This window comes from Dermacentor albipictus, chromosome 6 (genome assembly GCF_038994185.2).
Source record: "Dermacentor albipictus isolate Rhodes 1998 colony chromosome 6, USDA_Dalb.pri_finalv2, whole genome shotgun sequence".
Taxonomy (NCBI): domain Eukaryota; kingdom Metazoa; phylum Arthropoda; class Arachnida; order Ixodida; family Ixodidae; genus Dermacentor; species Dermacentor albipictus.
Window position 1 is genome coordinate 108,599,427 of NC_091826.1, and position 23,254 is coordinate 108,622,680.

General features: G+C 51.6%; 1 protein-coding gene across 2 annotated transcripts in view; it reads right to left on the minus strand.

The window, feature by feature from the left end:
* LOC135904976 (uncharacterized) overlaps positions 1-23,254 on the minus strand; it is a 361,077-nt gene that overhangs the window by 26,435 nt on the left and 311,388 nt on the right. For both annotated transcript variants that reach the window (XM_070541230.1, XM_065435972.1), the window contains exon 2: positions 7,692-7,818. In XM_070541230.1, coding sequence (XP_070397331.1) covers positions 7,692-7,818 — 127 coding nt within the window. The remainder of the gene's footprint in view (positions 1-7,691; positions 7,819-23,254) is intronic.

Here is a 23,254-nt window from a genome sequence, read left to right on the forward strand (position 1 = left end):
ACTACAAAAACTATGCCGCAAAGAACAAGCTAATGCTTAAGCTATATTGGCGAACTTTGCCAAGTAAAGGTTACAGTACAATATCGAGGGATGTCTTGAGGCAGCGAACACGAAACAAGAGTCGGGAATCGACAGCCCAATCTGCCGAATCAAATCAACAAAAATGTCCATCAAATGCTATACTCGGAAGTAATCGACAAAGATAGAAACGCGACAGAATTCTACTTATTAGCACCAAGCGCCGTGCTGCCTATAGATATACTAGACAAGGCTAGTCGGTAACAACGGGAGGACGATAACAACGCAACCGAATCGAGCGAGATGTCTTCTGCGGCGTCATACCAACAGTAAGCTCAATACCTGGCTCCACTGCACTCTGTGCCATCGGTTTTAAATGGATGAAAACGCATATGACCTGCCGTGGTTGCTCAGTGGCTATGGTGTTGTGCTGCTGAGCACGAGGCCGCGGGATCGAATCCCGGCCACGGCGGCCGCATTTCGAAGGGGGCTAAAATACCCGTGTGCTTGGATTTAGGTGCACGTTAAAGAACCCCAGCTGGTCGAAATTTCCGGAGTCTCCTACTACGGCGTGCCTCATAACCAGGAAGTGGTTTTGGCACGTAAAACCCCATAACTTAATTTTAATTTTTGAAAACGCATATTGTAATAAGTGTTACTACGTCATTACCTGCTCAGAAGCGATTCTCCTGTTTTGCTGCTGCACAGGTCTTTTTTTAAATTGTTTCATGTACGCTATGTTGAAGCACACCATTACTGCTAACAATAAAAAAAGAAAAGAACGGCGTGTTCACTATTTTCGGTTTAGCTATGTTCAGCCAAAAAGAAGAAAGAAGGATGTGACAACATGTGCTCTATACAAAAACTCTTCGCGGCAACAACAGTCCAGAGACGCCAGCTTCAGAGTTTAATTATTTACAAGCAACCGCGCCGTTCCCGCCCAAGAAGATAAACAACTAATCTTGTTTCGTCACCACAACTTGAACTCTGGCTGTGTTTACGGCATTAAACCTTAAGTACATTAGAGAAATTTCTGCATCAACCAATTTGGAGTGACGGTAAAGTAAATATGCTCAGTGGATAAAATACGCGAGTGGGTTGCAACGACTCCTTGAAATGGATTTGAACATCAGGTAGTGCTAGCGAAAACGCATTTGACGCGCAAGATTACGCGACGGCTTACGAACGCTGAAAAAAAAAGTAAGAAACGAAGTTTCCAGCAGTGATATGATTTATTTTTTTTTTCATTCCATTAATTCATGCTCGAACAGGAAACTTCTTACGTAATTACGAGCAGCTAACACAGTGCGCGACTCAGCGTAACCCAGCGCATTAAAGTTAAGCCCACACGCAACCTACACGCCCACATGCCCCCACGAACGCACGGAAAACTAAGGAACGAAAGATGCCGTTTTGTCAGCTACAGCAAACGTAGGGAGCAAAGAGAAGAGGACACATCCAGCAAAAATATCGTGCGTCAGAAGAAATTTAAACCGACGTTTGACCGGAAGTATTCGCGCCCAAACCACTTTTCGAGCTTTTCAAAAATGCTTCCAGCGATATTTAGAGTTCCTCCGCAGAAATCGAAATGAGACAACTCACTCGTGATATAACACTGCTCGTGTAAGCGCATTGCCTTGTACCCAGCAATCAAAAAACGCTGTCAGATCAGTATGCTTTCGACATCCACCAGGAGAATACACAACGATATCTCAGCGACGAGCCAACGATGTCCTATGGCCGTGTCCTCGCACGATCGTTTGGCGGCTCTTTCCTGATTTGGCGAACTCTCGTGCGCGCGACAGACACACTGGGTACACAACCCAGGGGATACAATGCTGAGAAAGGTCTGGGCCCTTTCCACTGTATGCACTGGGACCAGTCCGTCTTTTACACTTTCCTGCTTACCTTCAAGGATACTACATGTCACCGAAAAACGTCATGCGGCAGATGCCAAGTAACGTATTCGAATGAGCAGAGTTTAAAGCGTACGTGGTTGTGGTACACGTCAACTATGCCAAGTATTGCGCACATATAAACGAAGACGTGAGAGTGTTGTGCAACAGACTAAATTCATCAGAAAATGTTTCTCTTAAGCAGGTAAAACTAAAGCTCTCCAAGTATCAGAGTGCAAAAAAAAATAAAGAAGTTATTTATCTCATATGCTGAAAACTATGGTTTAAATAACACATATGAAGAATAATCTTCTTTTTGTCTCCGAAGCAGCACGTGCATACTGAGACGGTGTCATACGAAGAACCAACTTTTCACACAATATACCGGACAGAGCCGCAGGGGATGCAGGTTGTTTCACGTAACATGAAGCAAGGATTTTTAAAGAAGTTGTCAACCGCAACTGAATTAAACCAACGACATATGGTATGTCGTCATGTAGCGCTCCTTGGGTATTTTTTTTTTATATTGCGCTTAATTCGTTAATTAACAAAGATCAAATATACAAAATGTATAATATTCGATTTAGGGCCAAGTGCGTTTCTTTACGTTGTAGAGGGCATTCCTAAACGACCGATCCAATTTCTTGTGGCAACGTACATACATGCTGCGACCTTGCATGCTGCGCGGTGATTTTTTTTCCGGCGCTTAAGAAAAGCCCGTGAAATATGAAATAAAATCACGTGACTGCGCTCGTGCCCTATCGTATTGCAGCGCTATCAACCGTGCGTCGAGCCTATCGCTTATCAGGGACGACACCGCCCCCTCTCCATGTGCCACCGCCACAGATGCTGACGCACTGTGAAGCCGATGCCTAGAGCCGCGACTTCTCACTTCTCCACGGTCAGCGCGCACGATTCTTTCTCACGAAGAGCGGTTGAGGGCGCTGCAATACGGTAGCGCATGAGCGCAGTAGCGTGGTTGTTTTTTTTCATATTTCGCGGGCTTTCTTTAAACGCAGGAAAAAAATCGCCGCGCCGCATGTACGTTGCCAAAAAAAAAAAAAAACGGTACGGAATGCTCGTTTCGGAATCGGATCATTTTGGAATGCCCTTTACAATGTAACGAAATGCACTTGGCCCCAAAGTGAATAATAAAATTTTGCATAATCGATCTTAGTTAATTAAGTAATTAAGCGCTATATAGAGATATCCTAAGGAGCTCCACAAGGCGGCAAACCCTACGTCATTGGTTTCCTTCAATTGCGGTTAACCACTTTTTTTTAAATCCTTGGTTCATGTTAAGTGTGGCGATGCGCGGCTCTCGCGCGTCCCCTGATGTTCTTCCCGCATAGCGCGTCTCCTGTGATCCCGCTTCGCCGCGTGACGTCCGCGCGGTCATGTGGTTGAAGCGCAGTCCGAGAGATGGCGCTAGTGTTGCGCTGCTGCGAAGTTACTTGGGCGCGGGAGAGACAAGGCGCGCTCTTGGGTTCGAGACAGCGAGCGGGACGGACGTGCCGTGCCGCACGTGCAGCGACCCTCTTTCCCGGCGGGTCGGCGCACGGCGGGGACGTCTCCCGCGTGCGCGCCGACCCATGCTTCGGCGAGACCGCCTCGCGTGACCGCCCTCGAACGCGCCACGATTCGCGTGACCATACACGCGAACGACCAGGCGTTGGGATCCAGCATGGGGCGAACATATTCGCTCGCTTCCGGTCGCGGTGAGTCGGACTTCTAGATTTGTCGCGCGCCCCATCGGCGTGTTTTGTGGATAGCAACTCGGCTAGCAGGCAATTGATCTATGAAAGGTGCAATAAATGCCCTTGTGATTGTTTGCACTACTGTGTTGTCGTTCCTTTGTCCCAAGAGTACGGTGTGAGAATCCCACATCAGACCCCACATCTGGCTGCCCAACGTGGGACTCTTGGGGCATCGGACGATAGTTTTAAATTTTGCTTCGTTCGAGACCTTTGTTTGAACCGAAGCGTAGGCCTAGCGTGAATTTTGATCGCTAGCGTCGGCGGCGTGCTTTCTTGAGCGAGGTGATGGTAACTAGTGTGTTTGAACATGTCAGCATGCTAAGCCTTTTCGTAAGTGTTTTTTTTTTAATGACATTCGTCGGTACGAGAGCCACGTGGTCTGCATCCTGGGAGAGCGAGATTCAGCGCCCGCGGAGCATTGCCAAGCCTGAAGCGAGTGAGTACGGAAGCCTCAGGGGTGGTCCGAATTTCTTATGTAAATAGCTTCTTCTATCTCTTCGACTCGGATGAAGTCGCGGCTCAGGGAGCCGGGTGGCCGCGGGCCACGGGTGCCACTACGGGCTGACTGGTATTGCGGCCTGGCACCGGACGCTCCGACACCGTCTGGGACGGTGGGCGCCGTCAACTCGGATGCTGTGTGCACCGAGCGGAGTAGGACCACCTCACAGAGCTGACGTCTCCTCGCGGCTGCCTGTTTTGCGCCCATTTTGGGTGTTGTTTGTTGGATGCCGGTTGTTAGGGTAGCGACGCTTTAGGCCTAAGGCTTTACGAAGCTGCCTGTCGCACGTGGAGGGACACAACCTACTGGACCGTGGCGTTGAGGTGTTGCAAGTTGCTTCCCTCATTCTATTTAGCCTCGCACGAATTGAAATTACTCGTTCGACTCAAGAAAGCGAGCTTCGTTCACGTGAACTTAGCATCTGAGTAGCTGCCCGATCTTTTGCTAGCCGAGTTGAACATCGTACCACGTGGGCGATACGCATGCACGATTCGTCTCCCTTGCACTACTTTAGTGTTTGCCGAGTGTGTTGAGTTTACGCAGTGTGATTGGAGTCACCCCTGGTTGGCCGTCACCTGCACATCGTCTGCGCTGCTGCCCCGGACTACGATCGAGCCATCCCGGGCGATGGTGATGCTGTGGCCAGTTCGGCGCGGCGACTTCGGCGGCCTCCTGTATCCAGCTCACAACCCTCGGCGGCGGACAAAAGAGCCGGCGGTCACCGACAGCTACTGCGGCTCCCGCCAGCAGGGCGAGTCGGCGAGAGCGACGCTTGCTCGTACCGACTACTGCGTCGTCGTCTCCGGAGTCCTGGACTGGGATCGTGCCGTCGAGGCTGCAAAGCTGCTACTGTGACCGGCGGACGCCAGCGGTGCACCCAGGGACAATGTCGGCTCGCATGCTATGGACAGCGTGTGGAAATTTCTTCGGCGCGGCCACTGTTACATGTACTACCTTGTCGCGAAGCGCGCGTTGATGTGAGACCGAGTGACATGTTTTGCCGGAATATGTAGTGATTTAAGGTTGGGGGATGTGGGGATGCGCGACTCTCACGCCTCCCCCGATACGTTGTTTTCCCGCATAGTTCCCATATCCTGTAATTGACTTCGCCACGTGGCCTGGGGCCCGCGGCTGTCGGTGTGGTTGAAGCGCAGTACGAGAGATGGCGCTAGTGTTGCGCTGCTGCGGGGTTACTTGGGTGCGGGAGAGACAAGGCGCGCTTTGGGTTCAAGACAGCGAGCGGGACGGACGTTCCGTGCCGCACGTGCAGCGACCCTCTTTCCCGGCGGGTCGGCGCACGGCGAGGACGTCTCCCGCGTGCGCGCCGACCCATGCTTCGGCGAGACCGCCTCGCGTGGCCGCCTTCGAACGCGCCACGATTCGCGTGACCATACACGCGAACGACCAGGCGTTGGGATCCAGCATGGGGCGAACATATTCGCTCGCTTCCGGTCGCGGTGAGTCGGACTTCTAGATTTGTCGCGCGCCCCATCGGCATGTTTTGTGGATAGCAACTCGGCTAGCAGGCATTGATCTATGAAAGGTGCAATAAATGCCCTTGTGATTGTTTGCACTACTGTGTTGTCGTTCCTTTGTCCCAAGAGTACGGTGTGAGAATCCCACATCAGACCCCACATACGTGAAACACCCTGTATACATAGGCGACTGACTTGGAACAAGAAGTTTCATCAATGGTAACAAGCGAAATTATGCAAAAAGACAACAGCGCCGTTCGATACATAAATCTTGCGTATGCAGTATTGGCTACGTCTTTTTCGGCAAAGGTAATAAAATGTACGCAACTATCTCGATCGACAACTACTTATTCATTTAATGTACTGTTTGTATCCGACTAGAATACCAGGAGTCGGAATCGGAATTTCGCCACGCGCATGCGAATAGAAAACGACGACAACAAATAACAGTAAATTAAACACACGTGTGATGCTATAACAATGCGCGCAGTATGCAATTCTACAAGTACATCTGCCTGCAAGTGAAAGCACAGGTCCCGTAAAACTTGGAAACTAATAACAGAAATGAAACAAAACGTCCTAAATATTACGTACATTAGATCTAACCTTGAATGTCACTATAACTAAATCCCCATGTATATTGTCTTTTACCTCTCTCTCTTGTTTCTCTTTCTATCTAGGGCACACGTGCTCTGATTTCTGTTTCACTTTCTGAGCAAAATGATGCTACGGTTCATCTCGATAGCTCCTAAAATTTTCAGAAAAACTCTGGTGAGTAGCAATTAGATCAAACAAGGGCGTACACAAAGAGACCGGCATTAAAACAATATTTTTTGTCATTAAAGAGCTTGCCCTGCAGCATAAGACGGCTTACATACCGTATATATAGATATAGATGACAGTTTTCAATAAATATAAGCCTAGCAGGGATCTGTGGTGCGAACCGCAAATCCCCCAACTGTACTCCTGAGGTGGTCTTGGATGCAGCCCAGCTCTAGACAGGAACCTATAGACGAGCGAGTCGGGAACATGAATGCTAGATGTGCAGCACAACTGCGAGGGCATCTGGGCGAGGACAGAGCGGACAAGCGGTGCGAAAAGGCTGGCCAATACGTTGCGCAAAACACTGAAAGGTTGCAGCTAGGCCTCAATGCAGGCACCCGCGCGAACCTTTCGACCTCCGCGCTGCGGGAGAGACCAACAGAGACTTCCGCGCTACAGTGCGGGAAGTCTCTGATCCACACGAAAGTTATCAATGGGCGTATGTGGAACTGCGAAAGATTTCCCATTCTGAAAGCTCCGGAAGCGTTGCAGGTGTTTCGGGAAGGGCGGTAACGCAGTTTGTGGCTCGCTGCGGTCTGTCCTATTGTATCCTGGCGAAGACGAACAGAGTATCCCAGCGGACAGCGCGGGAACTTGGAACAGTGCGCTGTGCAGCTTGTCTGCGAAAAAACAATCCGTTCAATAGACGGAATCTGTGCGTAAAACTATAGTTTCGATGTTTATTGTTGTAGTATGGATCGTAAGGTAGTCAAAGCGTCGTATAAGGCCAGCAGCTCGGTGACCGGAGACCAGAACACGTGGAGGGAGTCGTATAGGAAACGTCTGCGCTGCTTAACTTAATTTCAACGCAGCTAGCGACATCAACTGCAGTGGCGCGGCAGCCTTCGGTAAGCTCAGCACGTATCAGGTATTCGAGTGGTGGGCCTTATTTAACAGACATTGATGCTACCCCACGCGAAAACGTTAGGTTCCTGTAACACCAGGGTGTTAAGCTGCGCTACTCGTGCACGCTCAACATGGCGCACAACAGCACAGACGACGGGACAAGTGACGCGGGCAACGCATCGGTCCTGTGCGTTGTTCACCATTTGACACTTATTCGCTTCGCGAAATATTTGGGAGTGGAGTCCGATAGATATATGTAGGAAGCGTACAGCGCTGGTAAACCAGTTCACTGCATCTCAAGCACATACACGGATGCGTTTCTGGGCCTAAATTTGCGATGTCTCGGCCAACTGGAAGGTTCCGTGATTCGGTCACTCACCGGCATCGGGAAAGCAGCTCGGGGACGGTGGCCCTGGAGGCGTCGTTGACTTGCTGTGCCAGCAACACTGTCTCGCACTGCTGCGCCCTGGTGGCGCTGCAGTCCGCGAACTGGCTGCTGCCCGGCACTGCGTATGCACAAGGTGGGAGACGTGTCGATGAGTAAACGTCGCCGGCATTTGAGAAACACAGTGTCAAAAAAAAAAACGAAAAACAAGAAGTGTAGGACTATTTGGTGTCCAAGACTGACGCAGTTTAACGCAGAAGCTTCAACAATGCAAATTTCCAGGACCGCTCATGCTGGTATGAATGAGCCAATATGGTGAAGCACACTGACGGTAAAAAGACTGTGCTCTCCCTCCGTCGCACTCGGAATAGTGGACGACCATCCGCACGCAGAACAGGGAGTTTTAGTGAGATCGTTCACACTGAAGGTTATAAAAGCCCTATTGTTCTTTCTTAAACAGGTTTGGACACTGCACGCAAAACGAACAAGAACGGCGCTTAGATCACACGGTGGTGATTGTGGCTGCAAAGTGTTACACCATGTATCATCAACCAAGTAAACTTTATACGGCCGTTGCACAGTTAATTGATGCGCCAAGCGTCGTATAATACTTTCTTCATTCACGAAATGAGGACCACAGGCCATTGATTGGGGGGGGGGGGACGCAGAGTTGGGTAAATAGGCCCCCACTAGCTGGCTACACCGAAGCAGGTTAGCGTAACAAGGTGCCCTGGGTTATCGCCAATGTCCTCTTGTAATACTTTGACATCCGTGTACTAAACATTTCTTGATGGCAGAGGCGAAGAGCTTCGCGAGTTTAGGCCTTACACCAGACAACATCGAGCGATTAATCTTTATCACGTTTACAATACTATCGATACGTATGAGGATAAGCAACATGATGCCCCAAGATTGCAAACCGCAAGCGGGATGCATTAACACACTAAAGACTAATATAGCCAGCAAGTAATAGATCTGAATCAACAGATCAGCGGCTACACAAGCCGCAATAAGAATTTAAGAAGCATGAAAATCATCAGGAAACACAACTAAGTAACGCAGCTGTAAGTATTCAGTATGATAACCAAAACTTCATTTCCGATAGTAATTCTCGTCCCTTTGTGAGACCACCTGCAACCAGCAACAGCATATCTTTTTTTCTTCTTCGTGTTCTAACAGAAACTGTGTAATTGCAGAAACTCCCCAACTTCAGTTGGCATCGTGTCTTTTATACTCGTATGCCTCGCAACTTTCGTCGCACCCTATGGAGATAGCAATGAGAACGCGACAATAACCACATGCAGATCGCATTTGACACAGCGCGCACCGCACTGCGACGACCGGACAAACCCGAGGGGGGGGGGGGAACCCATTTGGTGCCCAGTTCCGCGTATGCATGAGCTTCGCGAAGCACGGCTCGCCCTGCGTCGCCTCGCGTCCCGCACCTTCGGCGCGCCCTCTTGATTTGGTCAACCGCGGGGCGCACGCCCGACGGTCGCGGGAACTGCGCTCCCTGCGCCTTCGTCGCGAGACACTCTGATTACGCGGGTTCGCCCATCGGGTTCCCTACCTGGCCGGCACCGTCCCATGCAGCGACGTACCTATGCGCGCGCTCCCGCTAAGCACGGCGGAGATAATAGAGAGCACGCTGGCCGGAGAACGCGTGCGCGCGAGTCCGCGCCACAGCGGGCCCCCCTCAATTCGTGGCGCCGCCAGGAAAATCGGATGCAAATTTAGGCGCCACGCCATCGCCGACCCCGCTGACAAGGCCTGCACCTTGCCGCGGCACCGGCCACGCCACGCAGCGTTGCCGCACTGTACACTCGCGTGTGGACTCGTCGCACGCTAGAAGCGCGAAAAAAAAAAAAATGAGCGCAGAAACACTTTGCTGGAGCAACCTCCAAGGGGGGACTGAGAAAGTTATCGCTCCGGTGAAAGTTCATTCAAGAGAAGTTGGCGTGACTGCCGAGCTCGTTATTGCACCTAAAAGGGAAGAGAGAAAAAAAAGTTGATGCGCAGTTACTCAGCGGTGCGCAGATCTATTTGCTAGACTGCGTAAGACATCCATAAAAACGCACCACAGCCATATATATACAGGCATCCGCACACAGAAGCTCATACGCTGCAGGGAGAGGAGAGGAGACAAAGGAGAGGAAAGACAGGGAGGTTATCCAGTGTAAGTACCGGCTGGCTACCCTGTACTGGGGAAAGGGCTAAAGGGACGCTGCAGGGACTGATCCACAAGAGCCTATACATGCACGCAACCATGCAACGCACCCATACAGAGACACAAACTCTACTTTTTAAAGATTCTCCGTAATCTGCTATGTGTTTTCGAGCAGCCCTCGGAAGACGCATAGTGATGTTGCTGCTTAAATAAAGTGTACGTTATTTATTCTTTCTTTCTTTTTTCGTGTTCTCCATAAACAAGAAATTTCCACAACGCATGTCCGCTGAACCAAATACCAGTGCGCCTTTCTTGCGGGACCCGCTCGTCTTATGTGGCACTGTTGACCTGTTTTATGTAGCAGTGTCCTATTAGAAAGACTATAATGATCCCATCCCCCCTTTTTTTCACACCTTTCTTTGTGTCCCCGCTCTTCTTTCCATCTTTGCTTCCCCTTCCCTTAGTGCAGGGTAGCAAACCAGAGGTTAACCTCCCTGCCTTTCTCTCATTTTCATCTCTGTCTCTCTCTCTCTCTCTCTGCGCTCTTCTTTCCGTGGGTATATATATAGTTCAGACCCCAGGTAACGTTTGCATGCAGCGGTTGTTCCACCATTGGGCAATAGCGGGCTTGCTATATACCTAGCAGGCACGGTCAACTTAAATTCCGTTCCGGTAGGCACCTACAGTAGGCAGCTCTTTTAGGCTAGGAATGCTATCCAGATTCAGTAAGGGTAAGAGGCACGGTAGGTGAGGCAAGCGCGCATGCGCAGACGACACGGCGTGGATCGCACGCAGGCGTTACAACACAGCGACAATATATTACGCACCGATGCTACATTCACCCTCCGCTATATTTCTCCAAGCCGCCGCTCGCAATATGGGCCTCTCTTCGGGCAGCCATGCACGGCGTATAGTCTGGCACGATCTCGGCGCCGCGGTCGTCGAGGGAGACAGAAGTAGCGTTATACTCGCAGGCGCCATCGGCTTGCGTTTCGAAGAAGGGCCGCTGCCAAGCGTCAACGGGCCTCGCATCCCCGACGCCACGGGCCGGGATTTATGTCTGCGCGGCGGGCTCGCTTTCCCAGCCATCGATCAGTCGTCGGACGGCGGGCCGCCGACTGGCACGAACGGCCACGGGGCACGAGGAGGAGGAGGAGGAGGGTGGCCGGCATTCTCGAATGAATCGGCCGCGTGCAGACATATCGAATGATACAGGACCCCGCATACATCATACAGCGGGCCGCCATATAGTATTTCTGGCCGACGGCTCCTGGCTCCGTAAACAACGCGCGCGTGCGCGAAGGGGGGGGGGGGGGAGAGGTGGAACGCACGCGGCGGTGGGCACGCGAGATGCGCGGAAGGCCGCCGTTCCCACGGAGGGCCGTCAGCGAGAGAACCGAGAAAACAAAAGGACTGCGCAACGACGCCAGCATTATGTATGCACCGCGCTTCCGGTGCGGCGCCAGACAGCTTCCTGTTTGTGATCGCTGCAACCGCCGGCGTCGTTTTTCGGACGCTGCGACGGCCCGAGCCGACGCCCGCGTCCCGCGAAACATCGAAACCGCGGTGCCTCCGGAGAAGACCTTCGCACCCGAGGCACTGGAAAGTCGCATTCCGCGCAGTCTCGGACTACGCTTACAAAAGCGTTCTGTGTGGAAGCGCTTACGTTAGCAAGGTTTCCCTACGACCAGCTGCCATATAAACAAACACGAATATCGACAAGAGTACAAATTCATCTCAACCTGCTGGGGTTCTCAGTAGGCGCTGATATCTCACTAAGTGAACACTTGCAATCCATGGCACATATACGAATGCGGCCGCCCCTGTATAGGGAATCAAGCCGCAACTGTGGTCCCTGTGCGATTGAGTTCCCAGCTTCGGCGGTTTCAGAGCAAGACAACACGGCCTTAATTCTCCTCGACTCTCAAAGAGGACAACGGGTTCGTAGCATGGTACGGAAACCTCCGTCCGCGACAAGGACACAACCGCGTTGTCGAGGACACTGGCAAGCACGTGGACGCTGCAAATCAGCGGGGACAAGTTCAAACGCGAACGCGCGCAAGGTAGGGGCTTTGGCGCAAGGCACAGCACCGCGACATTCGGCCGGCGGCAGCTACACTATTCTCATATTTTCACGGGCTCCCTACTACGCCTCAACAGAATAGCCCAGTTTCACGATAAAGGTAACGGTATATGGTCGCCTTCATTCATTCTTGTTCTTAAGCTGCTCTGTCACCCAGAAATGAGTCGCGTTTGAACTAAAAGAAACCTTCGGGCCCAGGCACAACAAAGATGGTCGAACTAATATGCGTGCAACTCCGCATACGCTGTTAAAAGCTTCACACGCATTAAGCCTCCGTACGAACGAAGAGTCAATGCGCCATTGTCATCCACCACAAGAAACACCAGAAACGAAAGGCGCAGCGGCCAATGTCAGAAGCATCGGTGCTTTCACGGCAACTCCGACCAACACGCATTGTATAGCTGGATATAACAGTTTACCGACCACGTAGTACAAGTGCAGTACCAGAACCGCCAGTTTGGTGACTATGGAACTCGGCTCTGACACTTGGTGACGTCAGACGCTGGGACCTTCGGTGGGAGCGGGAGTGCAAAACAAGAACAACGACCATTCACGGCCGGCACTAACTTCAAAAACGGCAGCTGCCCAACTACTTTGAGACGCGAAAGTATTATAGCAAGCCGGACACACGGTCCTCAATGCCGCTATGACTAGCATTACGGTTTACTTTGTGTGGCAATGAATGGGACGGATACCAAACGCCTGATAAACGACGTGCCTAGTCGTCACACTTGTGAACATGAAAAACTTGTCTGTCGGGTGTGTGCGACAGGATTGTGCACCAGTACAAACCCTTTTACTCTCCTCTATCCTCCGTTTCCCACCAGGGAGCCAGGGAATGGTTTCTCTCCGAGTTCATTTGTGAGCTGACCCAACGCGAAGTACGCTCACCACCTCTACGCCACGGAGTGGTTTTTATCCGTATTCCTCTGTGTGGGCTGACCCGACGTGACCTACGCTCACCACCTTTACGTCACGCCACGGAGTGGTTTCTATCCGTATTCCTCTGTGTGGGCTGACTAAATGTGAGCTACGCTATCCACCTCTAAGCCAGGGAGTGGTTTCTCTTCGTATTCCTCTGTGTGGGCTGACCCGACGTGACCTATACGCCCAACACGTCTACGCCAGGGAATGGTTTCTATCCGTATTCCTCTGTGTAGGCTGACCCAATGTGGCCTACGCCATCCACCTCTAAGCCAGGGAGTGGTTTCTCTTCGTATTCCTCTGTGTGGGCTGACCCGACGTGAACTACGCTCACCACCTCTACGCCACGGAGAGGTGGTTCTATCCATATTTATATGTCTGGGCTGACCCGATGTGACCTACGCTATCCAGCTCTATACGCCAGGGAGTGGTTTCTATCCGTATTCCTCTCTGAGCTGACCCGACGTGAACTACGCTCACTACCACTACGCCAGGGAGTGGTTTCTATCCGTATTCCTCTGTGGGCTGACCTGGCGTGACCTACGCTCACTACCTATATGCAAAGGAGTGGTTTCTCTTCGCATTCCTCTGTGCGGGTTGACCAGTTTGCTGACATGGCCCTCTACCAGGGACCAAGAGGGAATGAGGTTGCCCGGATGGTGTAGGGTATAAAGCCAGAGAGACGCAACGAACCCATCATCTTCTCTGTCCTGTTACGATCGGCCTACGGGGTACTCACCTGCGAACCTTTCGCGGCCCACTGTAGTAGTTTCGATCGTTCTGCGGGGGTGGCGTCCTTCAGAGAACAGGCGACGCCGACAACGCTAACCGACCATGCATTTCCTTCGGAGAACTGGAGACTACAGCAATGTTAATCAACCAGGCGCCTCCTTTGGAGAGTCGGCGACGGCAGTAGGGCTGGCTACGTTTGGCGGACCGTGCATTGTTGGTTGATTTGCCGTGGCCTTCATGGTTTATTTGCAGCAAGAGAGCTTCTCTAAGAAAGGGTGTTTTGCGGCGCGTTTCCTCGGGCCCCAGGATTCGTCACAGTCTGCTGACACTCGCGGCGGCTACCGGAGAAGTCAGCTCGGGAATTATGAGGCGCCGGCTGGGGTCAAGCGTGACAATCTGGCTACGAGGACCCGCTCAACTCGGTGGCTTCTGGGAATCCAAAGTGCGTACGTGTGTGTGTGAGCCCTCCTCCTCAAAAGCGGGCCGACTACGCCTCCAACGACTGTGGACGGTCTGATTGGACGAAGGTTGGACAGCAGGTTTTCCCTCACCCAGGGATCTAGTGAGGACAAAGCGTTTTTAAGCACCTGTGTGCTCGTGTACGAGGTGCTTGGAGCTTTGTCCTCGTGTGCTTCGTCTTTCGTGCTCCTTTTGGGAGTCATGCTAGACTGTTGAAATGTACCTCCTGTCGTAATGCAAATACTGTAAATAAATCCTGTACTCCTAGTTCCCGACGGAGAGCCCAGTCCCTCCCTACGACCACAAATCTTAGTCCTTGCGTGCAGGAGCACGCACGCCGAGCGTTTCTGTACTCTTTGTCTTGGAGCGCAGTGCTCACCCGTAGTGATGTATTAAGCTTCTGTTATTGCTTTTACATCATCTAATCTTCCATGCCAAATCCTCTCCGATGGTAACCTGGTCCAAGCTCCAAGCAGACACTGTTGCAGGTCGCCGAAACCCCGTCCCCGTAACAACCGGCGGTAGTCTTAACACTGCATGCGCAAAGTAACTTTTCGGCGTAACGTGCCAGATTGGCGGTGAACTACATGCAGCTATTACTTCTTCATGTGCGGAGCAGCGACTACGGAAAGTACCAGCAAGGTAAATGTTGCGCGGAGTTTGCGAGCTCTCATTTATTTCGGGTACATATTTGATCTGAATGATTTAAAGCGGCGTGTTGGATACGACTCGCACGCTGCAAAATATCTGCGTATATCACATTCGAATCAGAGCCAGCCACCGCCGCACCACCTGCACTTTTCACATTCCTTCATTTCCATTGGTATCCCAGAGCGCTAGAGCAAAGTTACGCAAGCCAGGAGGCGCAAGACAAAAGAAGATATGAAAGTGTGCGGCACGCTAATAAAGCTCTGACGCTTCACATGGCATGAATTAGGAGAGGCAGCGGTACAAGAGAGCTCACAAAGCACTCGCCGACACAACAGCCGGCGCGGGAATTTAAATGGTACATCAACGTGCAAGGGGGCACAGGCGGCGAAAAAGCGCGGCGCCAAAAAGTAGTACGCGGCGCCATATCGGATGACTAATTTGCACAGTTGGAGGGCGCGCACACAAATGAGGAGCGCGAGGCAGAAGAGGGCGAAGAAGAAAATAATAACGACAATGCGCGGGGGAAAAAAGTTCCAGGGCGCTCATAGTTACACAGCACACTCGTAAAAAAGCTAAAGTCCACAACGCGGCACCTTTTCGCGCATGCAGTTCGTTCGCCACACGAGGCGCGGGGTCGCGGCAGTGTACACACTCTGCAGCTCGCAAATCGCGCAGCGAGCACGCTCGGGCGTGTATACATACACACTAACCTCGGCCATTCACTGTGCGCCGTCCACTCCACGATGGCGGCTGTGCTGTAATACGAGTGGCGAGAACGGCGCGAGCGTTCTTTCTTTTTTTTTCCTCTACCGTGTTTTTTCTCCCCTGCGAGCCCATCGAGACACGGCCACTCTCACCGAGAGGTGTCGTTCTATCTCTTCACCCCGAGTATGGCTCGTTTGTTGCTTGGCCATTAGTCCTGGCCTCTCTCTGTCGCCGCATTCGAGTGTGCGCTCGAGGGAGGCCTCGTTATCAACGACCGACAGCGCGCGCCTGCAACAAGCGCCACTGTAGCGCAGTTTGTTGACTGTCGGTGCGTTCGTTCACGTCGAGGCTGGGAAAGAACAAAGGCACGACCTGGAGCTTCGATGAGACGCCGCTGTACGCCGCTGGAGGCGTTGTGAGCGTGCGAGCGCTGGAATCGCTGACAACTGTACCCCCCAGTCATTTAGAATATATTATAGTTGCCGAAGTACAATCGCATAAGACTGCTGCGCCAAAAAGAAACATAAACTTGCGCTCTAGTCTGTAGCTTTATACGTAATGAGTTCGGTTGAAGAAATCCAACCGGGCGCCGCATTATCGAGCGGTCTATTTAGAATATGTCATTGAGAGTGCGCGTCGATCAACTTCAGACCTGCGGAAGCGTATCTAATGAAAGCAAAAGTACATCTGTCACAAGTTCTAGAGTACGTTCGGACGATTCCCGTCCTGTGGACATGTGCAAACCGGACAACAGCACGTCCTGCATTTTCTCAACGATAGGCAACGTTCAGCTGGCTCGTGCAACTAGTATAGTGCGCGTCAACCGGTGCCTGTGTACCTATTCTCATTGGCCAAACAACGCGATCTGGCTTGTTGGTATGCGAGTTCACGGTGACAGACAGCGCCAACTTCACACGGACGCAGGAACAAGCGCTCGTGAATGATTGCTCCTGTGTCCACGTTACGTCCGCGCTGCCTGTAAATATATAGCCACTGGAGAAGCGAGCTGCCGCAAATGTGCGCGTCCACTAGTTTTGACACCTGTTGGCAACATAAATATACGGCAAATCAGGCAAACGAATCTGAGGAAAAAGTGATAGCACGCGCATTTCATGGTCGGTGCACTGTCAAACTTTGTTTACCCGAGCCTTTCCTTGCGCAAGTCAAGATTCGCAGCAGAACAGAGACCAAACAAAAACTTCGGTGTAACGAAGTTGAAGAGAGAACCATAATTACTTCGTTACGTATATTACTTCGTTATATCCATAACTGCATGTACATTTCAATGAGGAGATAAAGGGGAATTTCAATTACTTCGTTTTATCCGTTATCTTGTTATATCCCTTTTCGCTATAACGATGTTTTACTATAATCGAAGCGCTTTAAGTGTGAAAGGAAGGGTCTGATTATATCAGTGATACTTCTATCGCACTGTGTTCTTCAAAAGTGCACCCTTTCTTCAAGGACAGCTGTCACAATAAAATCACGGTCGCGATGTACCTTGGTGTGCACTGCATAAGTGTGGAAATTTTTGCGATGTGCTTGGAACCATAACTGAGCCGTTAGTAGCTTGCGCACGTCTGTCCGTATGGTCTTTCTACGTTTTCATGTTTTTACGGTTACACCAAACATAATTGTGTAATGGGACCTCTAAGGAGAAAAATTGGCAGTGGCTTAGACAGGCTATGTCAGGATATACGTAGCGAAAGCTGAGGCATAGCATGGTTAGCCTTGGTTAATCTTGATTGCAAGTCGAGGTTGGTCTGGTTGTCTAGCTATGTTGCGGCGTTCAGCCAGTCGTTCGGCGCGCTGTTCGTCTATTTCCTGGGCGATTCGTTTCCTCTCCATCTCGTTCCGATGTCGATTCCAGGCCTCCTCCTGCTTATCAGAATTGTCGCCGTCCATACTGCCGCCTCAACTGTGGCTGCGGCTTACGCGCTCTCCTTTTCAATCCTCCGTCATGTTATCAGGCATGCGACACAGCTGGCGAAGCGAGCGGAGGCGAGCGCAACGACGAGGAACACGGTGTGACGTTATACCAAACGGCGGAGGCAGAGAGGTGCGGCGCTGCGCAGCGGCGGAGCACCTGTGGCTCGGTGCTACTAGTGGCGCATGCGCAGTAGTGACTAGGGAGCGAGAGAGAGAGAAATATCCGCGGCGAGGCGCGCGTTGTGACGTCATGCGCCTCCTCGGAGCAGCGCCACGGAAAAATCGAAAGTTCGCGGCCAGTAAAGCTTTCGCTTTAATAAACTGAACTGACAACAAATCTAGACAACAATGTGCCAAAAGACAAGCTCTTCTGCGGGCAAACAACGATCTGAAATGTTCTGCTGAGCAATGCGCACCGATAAATGCGATCTTGTTCAAAAAAAAAAAGGAGAACGCTTAAGCTTCGCCTTTAAAGTGGAACGCGATAACATTCAATGATACCCGACTGCTTCTCACGCTTCCCGGCAGCTACAGCTTATGTAAGGGTAATGTTTACCGGGAAACGCTGGCGGCGAACGCTATGCACTAAGGTAAGCTTTCTGGTAGAAACGCGGCCTTTTGCGTGGGCGCCGATGCGGTGGAGGCGAGCGCCATGTTGAGGTGTTGCAAAGAACCAGGCGCGCCGCTTTATGTCCTTTGAGATTTGCGCACGCCGGCGCGAGTAAATATCGGAGACCATGGCCGCTCTATGAATGGCAGAAACGCTGGAAAATGGGTTTGTGTTTTGAGTTTCCGCTTAACAGTAGTTGAGTAACTTGCTTGCGATACATGGAGGCTCTGCGTGGTTGGGTATGCGTGGTTCGAAATGATTTTGCCGGAACCACGGTCGACGCCGGTCGCCGGCGCAGTCTTTCTTTCTTTTTCTGCGACACGGGGCCTTCAACGCTACCGCGTTAATGCAAGCGAGAACGAAGCGGCAGTGACGAACAAACCTCGTTTCGAAGTTGATATAAAGTGTACAAATCGCAAATACGCTCCGTGTAGCTTTAGCGCTTTACGGCTAGCCAACTACAATATTTATTTCCTCGCTATACGTTCAGCAGCCGCAATCAAAGCACTTCGTTAATGAATCAACAGATGTCGCACCGTCCTTTCGCTTGTCCCCGTTTCGCGTCCAGTATGCTACTTCCCGAGAAACGCTACTCCGCGCGGACACCCTCAGCGAATGCGTTTCTCGTCGGCCTGGCTATTTGCCAGCACTCGCGAGGCTGGTTTCGAGCGACATATTCAACAGCGCCGGACGTAATTACTGCGCAACGCTCTCAGAACGCGAGATAAGAGAGAAAGAGAGAGAGAGAAAATCGCGATCTCGCTGTGCGTTCAAGGCCTCGCAGGCACGCACGCCCCGTAATGAGAGAGGAACAGCCGGCGCCTGCCGCACGAACTGAAGTGGGCAGTAATGCGGCGGAGAACAAAACAGCGGGTGTCGGGGGCACCGCGCGAGGGTGTAAAGGCAAAAAAGAGCGCCCGAGCAGGAGGAGCAACGGGGCCGGAAAGGAGCGTCCTCCCTAGAGGAACGCCGAGCATTCGGGCAACGCGCGCATCCACGCCGGCCTCGGCGAGTGAGTTATGGCTGCCGCCGTTCGCCCGTTCTACGAAGCCTTCCTTCCTCACGTTCTCGTTTCTTTTTTCTTTCACCATCACGCAATATCTCACTCCCTCTATCTTTTTTTTTCGTTTTTTCTGAGGGAGAAGGGGTAAGCGAAGGACGGATAACAAAGGGGAGAATTAGGGAAGAGGAAGGGGCACAGAGATAAGAATGCACCGCGCCGCTCGTAAGGCGAGAAAAAAAAAAGAAAAGCCGCGCAAAGGCAAAGGCAAAGCCGCGCGCGGTCATTCGCACGAGGCACGAAGCTGTTGTGCCTGACAGTGGGGTGAATTATAGCGCTCCCTTACTTCCATCCCCATTTTTCCCCTGCACTGTTTCCTGCTGGGAAGGCGACAACGAAGGAGTAGCGGGAAATCGAGACTGCGGAAGTGCACGGCACAGATCGAAAAGCAAGGTGCAAGGTGTGTATTGTACCCGGCGTGCGATCAACTTGACCGGACTCGATCGGAACACAGCGCCACCACATTAAAGGAAACAAGGGCGAGGCGGGAACGGCATGGCCAGCTTTCGAGACTGCAGCTAAACCTGACGACGCGAGATGTCAACAGGCTAGAGGGTATACATTTTGCGCTACACATGACAAAAGCCAAGGCTGCTGCACTTCGCACTCAAGCGAACTGTAACGAACTTTAGGACAGTGCGCCGTAGTGAATGGCGCAGTAGGTTACGGCAAGGACGCGAGGACGAAGGCGCGACACTGCTGGATCTGTCCTTGCCTTAACGTTTGTCGTAGTCATGACGTGCCGTTATGCTAATAAAAGTCGTAGCTTCGCCCGAAAGGTGAACCGGTGATAGCGAATTATTAGAATAATGCGTGAAGACTCGTACTTTTAAAGGCAGTGTAAGTGGCAGTAAACAGTTGCTTACTAGGTAAAGAAGCCAGTTCACTGGATGACCGCGGACACTCGCGGTCACAGCGGTGGCGTCATGAGGAAGGCCGGCAGCGGGGAGCACGCGTGTGGACGCCAAAGCGATCCTTCAGCGTTGCCGCTTCGTTCGCTATTTCAAATATGCCGCACCTTCAGAACTCCATAGAACACGTGGCCTCCAACAGTGGGCGCCAGGGAAGACAGCGCAAATCAAACCACCAACACTTTCAGCTCGCCCTCACACGTTCGCTCTTAATTCGCCCTGGCACCCGGAGCAGATCATGTGGCATCGAACACACGGTGCGCGCGGGACACGTATGCGCTCGGCCATGCAGGCAGAGCAAGGTCAGCGGACTGTGTCGCGCATGCGTCGTCGCACCCGGGACAGCACGGCGACGGCGGCGGCGGTGGCGCAAACACACCGGAAGTGCTCTCGTGGTTGGTGGAACGAAAGCGTGCGAAGAAAAGCGTAGTGCCGCGCAAGACGGGACTGTGCATGCAGCGACCATGCCTATGAGACAGCGCCAGACTAGCGCTCGTCGTCTGTTTGGAAACAAAGCGCTGCATGGGCGGAGGTCTGTCTGCAGCGGCTGCTGTGAATCGCGCCTACGCGTCACCCCCGCGCTGCCTCTCGCGATCTCCCAATTAGCGATGCAATCGTGCCACACTTCGCTCCGTTTTGAACGTGCCGCACGAGACAGATTGTCTGCGCCAGCTACGCTACCCAAAGCGTTCTCTTCCTAATAAAAACCGTGTACCTATATCATAATAATAATAATACAGAATATTGGCACCAGTAATGAAAACACGTATAGAGCTGCGCTCAATTTCGCATTAGAGATTATCGTAATCATCGGTGAATTCTTTTTTCTAGCAGAACAGCACCAACTGAACAGACTCAGAGCGTGACCTGCACAATCCATCTCTGCAGACGGATGGACGGAAGAATAATGGGATGCATGAATCATTCGTAGGGTGTCAGTGGGCGCGCCAGCGAGATGGACCAATGGCCGGATAGTCATTGTTCAGTCTCTAATGCACTGTTCAAGATGTGGTATGATGCATGATGCTGACATGCTGACATTTTTCAGATTTCCCACAGCTGCTGTGGAGTTTATGGAGTTTATGAGCCGCACCTCCTCTAAAACAGAGTGGTAAATGGAACCACGAAGCGTGTTACCCTTTTACTTTCGTGCTTCTTTTATTTATTCCTGGCCGAAAACATTCCCGGTTCGTGGTAACAAACTTGCGACTTTTTTTAATTACTTCCCCAATATAATGTTGTTTTCCTTCTGTTCGAGTTCTCATTTGGCGCCAACTATTCCCCTCGGTCGACTTCTACAACAGTTTTCCACTGCGCGTACAGATTCGCTCTACATTTCCCTCGCATATTTGACACCCAATGCCACCAGCTGGGTAATGATATCCTCATTGACCTCTAGGTAGGCACTGCGACGTGCTAACAGAGCGTGCTCAACGATTTCCTGCGCTTTATCCATGCGGCAGGCATATACACAGGGTGTCCCAGCTAACTTGGACGAAGGTTTTAAAAATACCCAAGAGCTCTAGAGAAATCGCACCGACTGCATAGTAGCCGTACGTAGTCGTATGCACTTACGGTCAGTATTCTTTCATCACGAAGTATTAATTAATTACTTTTAATTAGCGAACTTTCTTAATTATTGCTTGAATCGCAAACATGTCAATTACAAAGTTGTTGGGCACCTCAAATAACCTCAAAATCAAGTTTTTTTTTAGCGCTCAGCTTTGCCTCGTTAGTTTTTCCGAGAAAAAAGAAAAGCGCGCGAAACATCCAAAATACGAAGTAGATAGGCGCTCGCACGTCGCTACTCAAGCGCTCCCAAGCGAATAGCCAGGGATACACGGCCGTATATTTTTCAATGGTTGCTTGTAGGCGCTTGAGTAGCGGCGTGCGAGTGCGCATTTCGTATTTCGCGGGCTTTTGTTTTTTCTAGGAAAAAACAACCAGGATCACTTCAGCATGAAATAAATGCTTGATTCGGAGGTTATTCGGAGGTGCCCTACAACTTTGTATTTGATATGTTTGCGATTCAAACAATAATTAGAAAGCTCACCAATTAAAAGTAATTACGTAATACTTCGCGATGAAAAAAATGCGGGCCGCAAGCGCATACGACTACGGCTATACTATGCAGTCGGTACGATTTCTCTAGAGCTCTTGTGTATATTTAAAATCTTGGTCCAAGTTACTGGGGCACCCTGTATATAGTCGTCTGCGGCAAACGTCTTGCAACTACGCTTCGCCACACACCTCGATCCCGCTTCAAACAGTATCCTAAACGCGTCGCAGCGCCCCGTACACTCGAGAAATGTGCTGTCCATACTGGTACAGAAATCTAAACAGAAAGGAAAAGGAAGACTGCGGGTGCCGCAAATAACAAGTTCAGCGAGAAACAAACAAACAGGCAAACACTCTTGGCTCGGCCAGGCAATGAGGCGGAAAGCTTACCGCGCTGTCTGTGTATACGGAGCTATTTGCGAGATGAGTCGACGCGTCGATTTGCATGCGCCGAAGCAGCTGCGCTGAAATTCGCCGCATGCGGCGTGCGTAAGGAAGAGAGCGCGAAAGTAGCGCCGGTGATTGGACGAACAGGCAGCGCCGTGGAGGAAGCCCGCGCATGCTCTGAATTCTAAAAAGAACGGGAAAACGATACAAAGGAGGACGCGTCCCTCGAGAGGCGCCTGCATCTGCACTCGGCTACGACAGAGCGCAGCGGGCGTTGAACGCCCCGTGTGGAAGCCGCAACGCTTGCCCGCTTTCCCTTTTAGGGATAACGCGTATACGAGCGGAAAAGGGAACAGGATAAGATTTCGCGAGTTTTCGCCGCCCAGCTGTACCTTTCTTGCCCTTTAATTTACTCTGCTTTCGGCTTGTTGTTACAGTCGCAAAACGGAATTGCTTCGATAGAAAAAAGAGATGGGGGGTGGCAAGGATCATGCCCCCCCCCCCTAGAGTGTTCCTTTTTTTACGAGCCAGCCGCTGCATTTCGCGTTCTCAACGTCGATCGAAGGCGTGAGCGCGGAACTCGGGCCCCGTTTACGTTGGAAACAGTCGCCTCTTGGGAGCGCCACCGTTACGAGCGTGTGTATACGTATACACTACACATCCCTGGCACGCCTGGCGACGCCGAGAAGGAGCGGTGTCGTGGCCAGACTACAGCAGGGTGGTGGACGAGGCCGGCTGGCGGGCACGAAATCCCTGGTGCTCAGAACATTAATGGCACCGCCACCTCCGGCCTGATGACATAATGCGGCCGCGCAGGGCGGTGATCTCCCTAAACACGAGAGCTAGGCTTAACCCGCCCTCGCTCGAGGGTTTCTGATCCG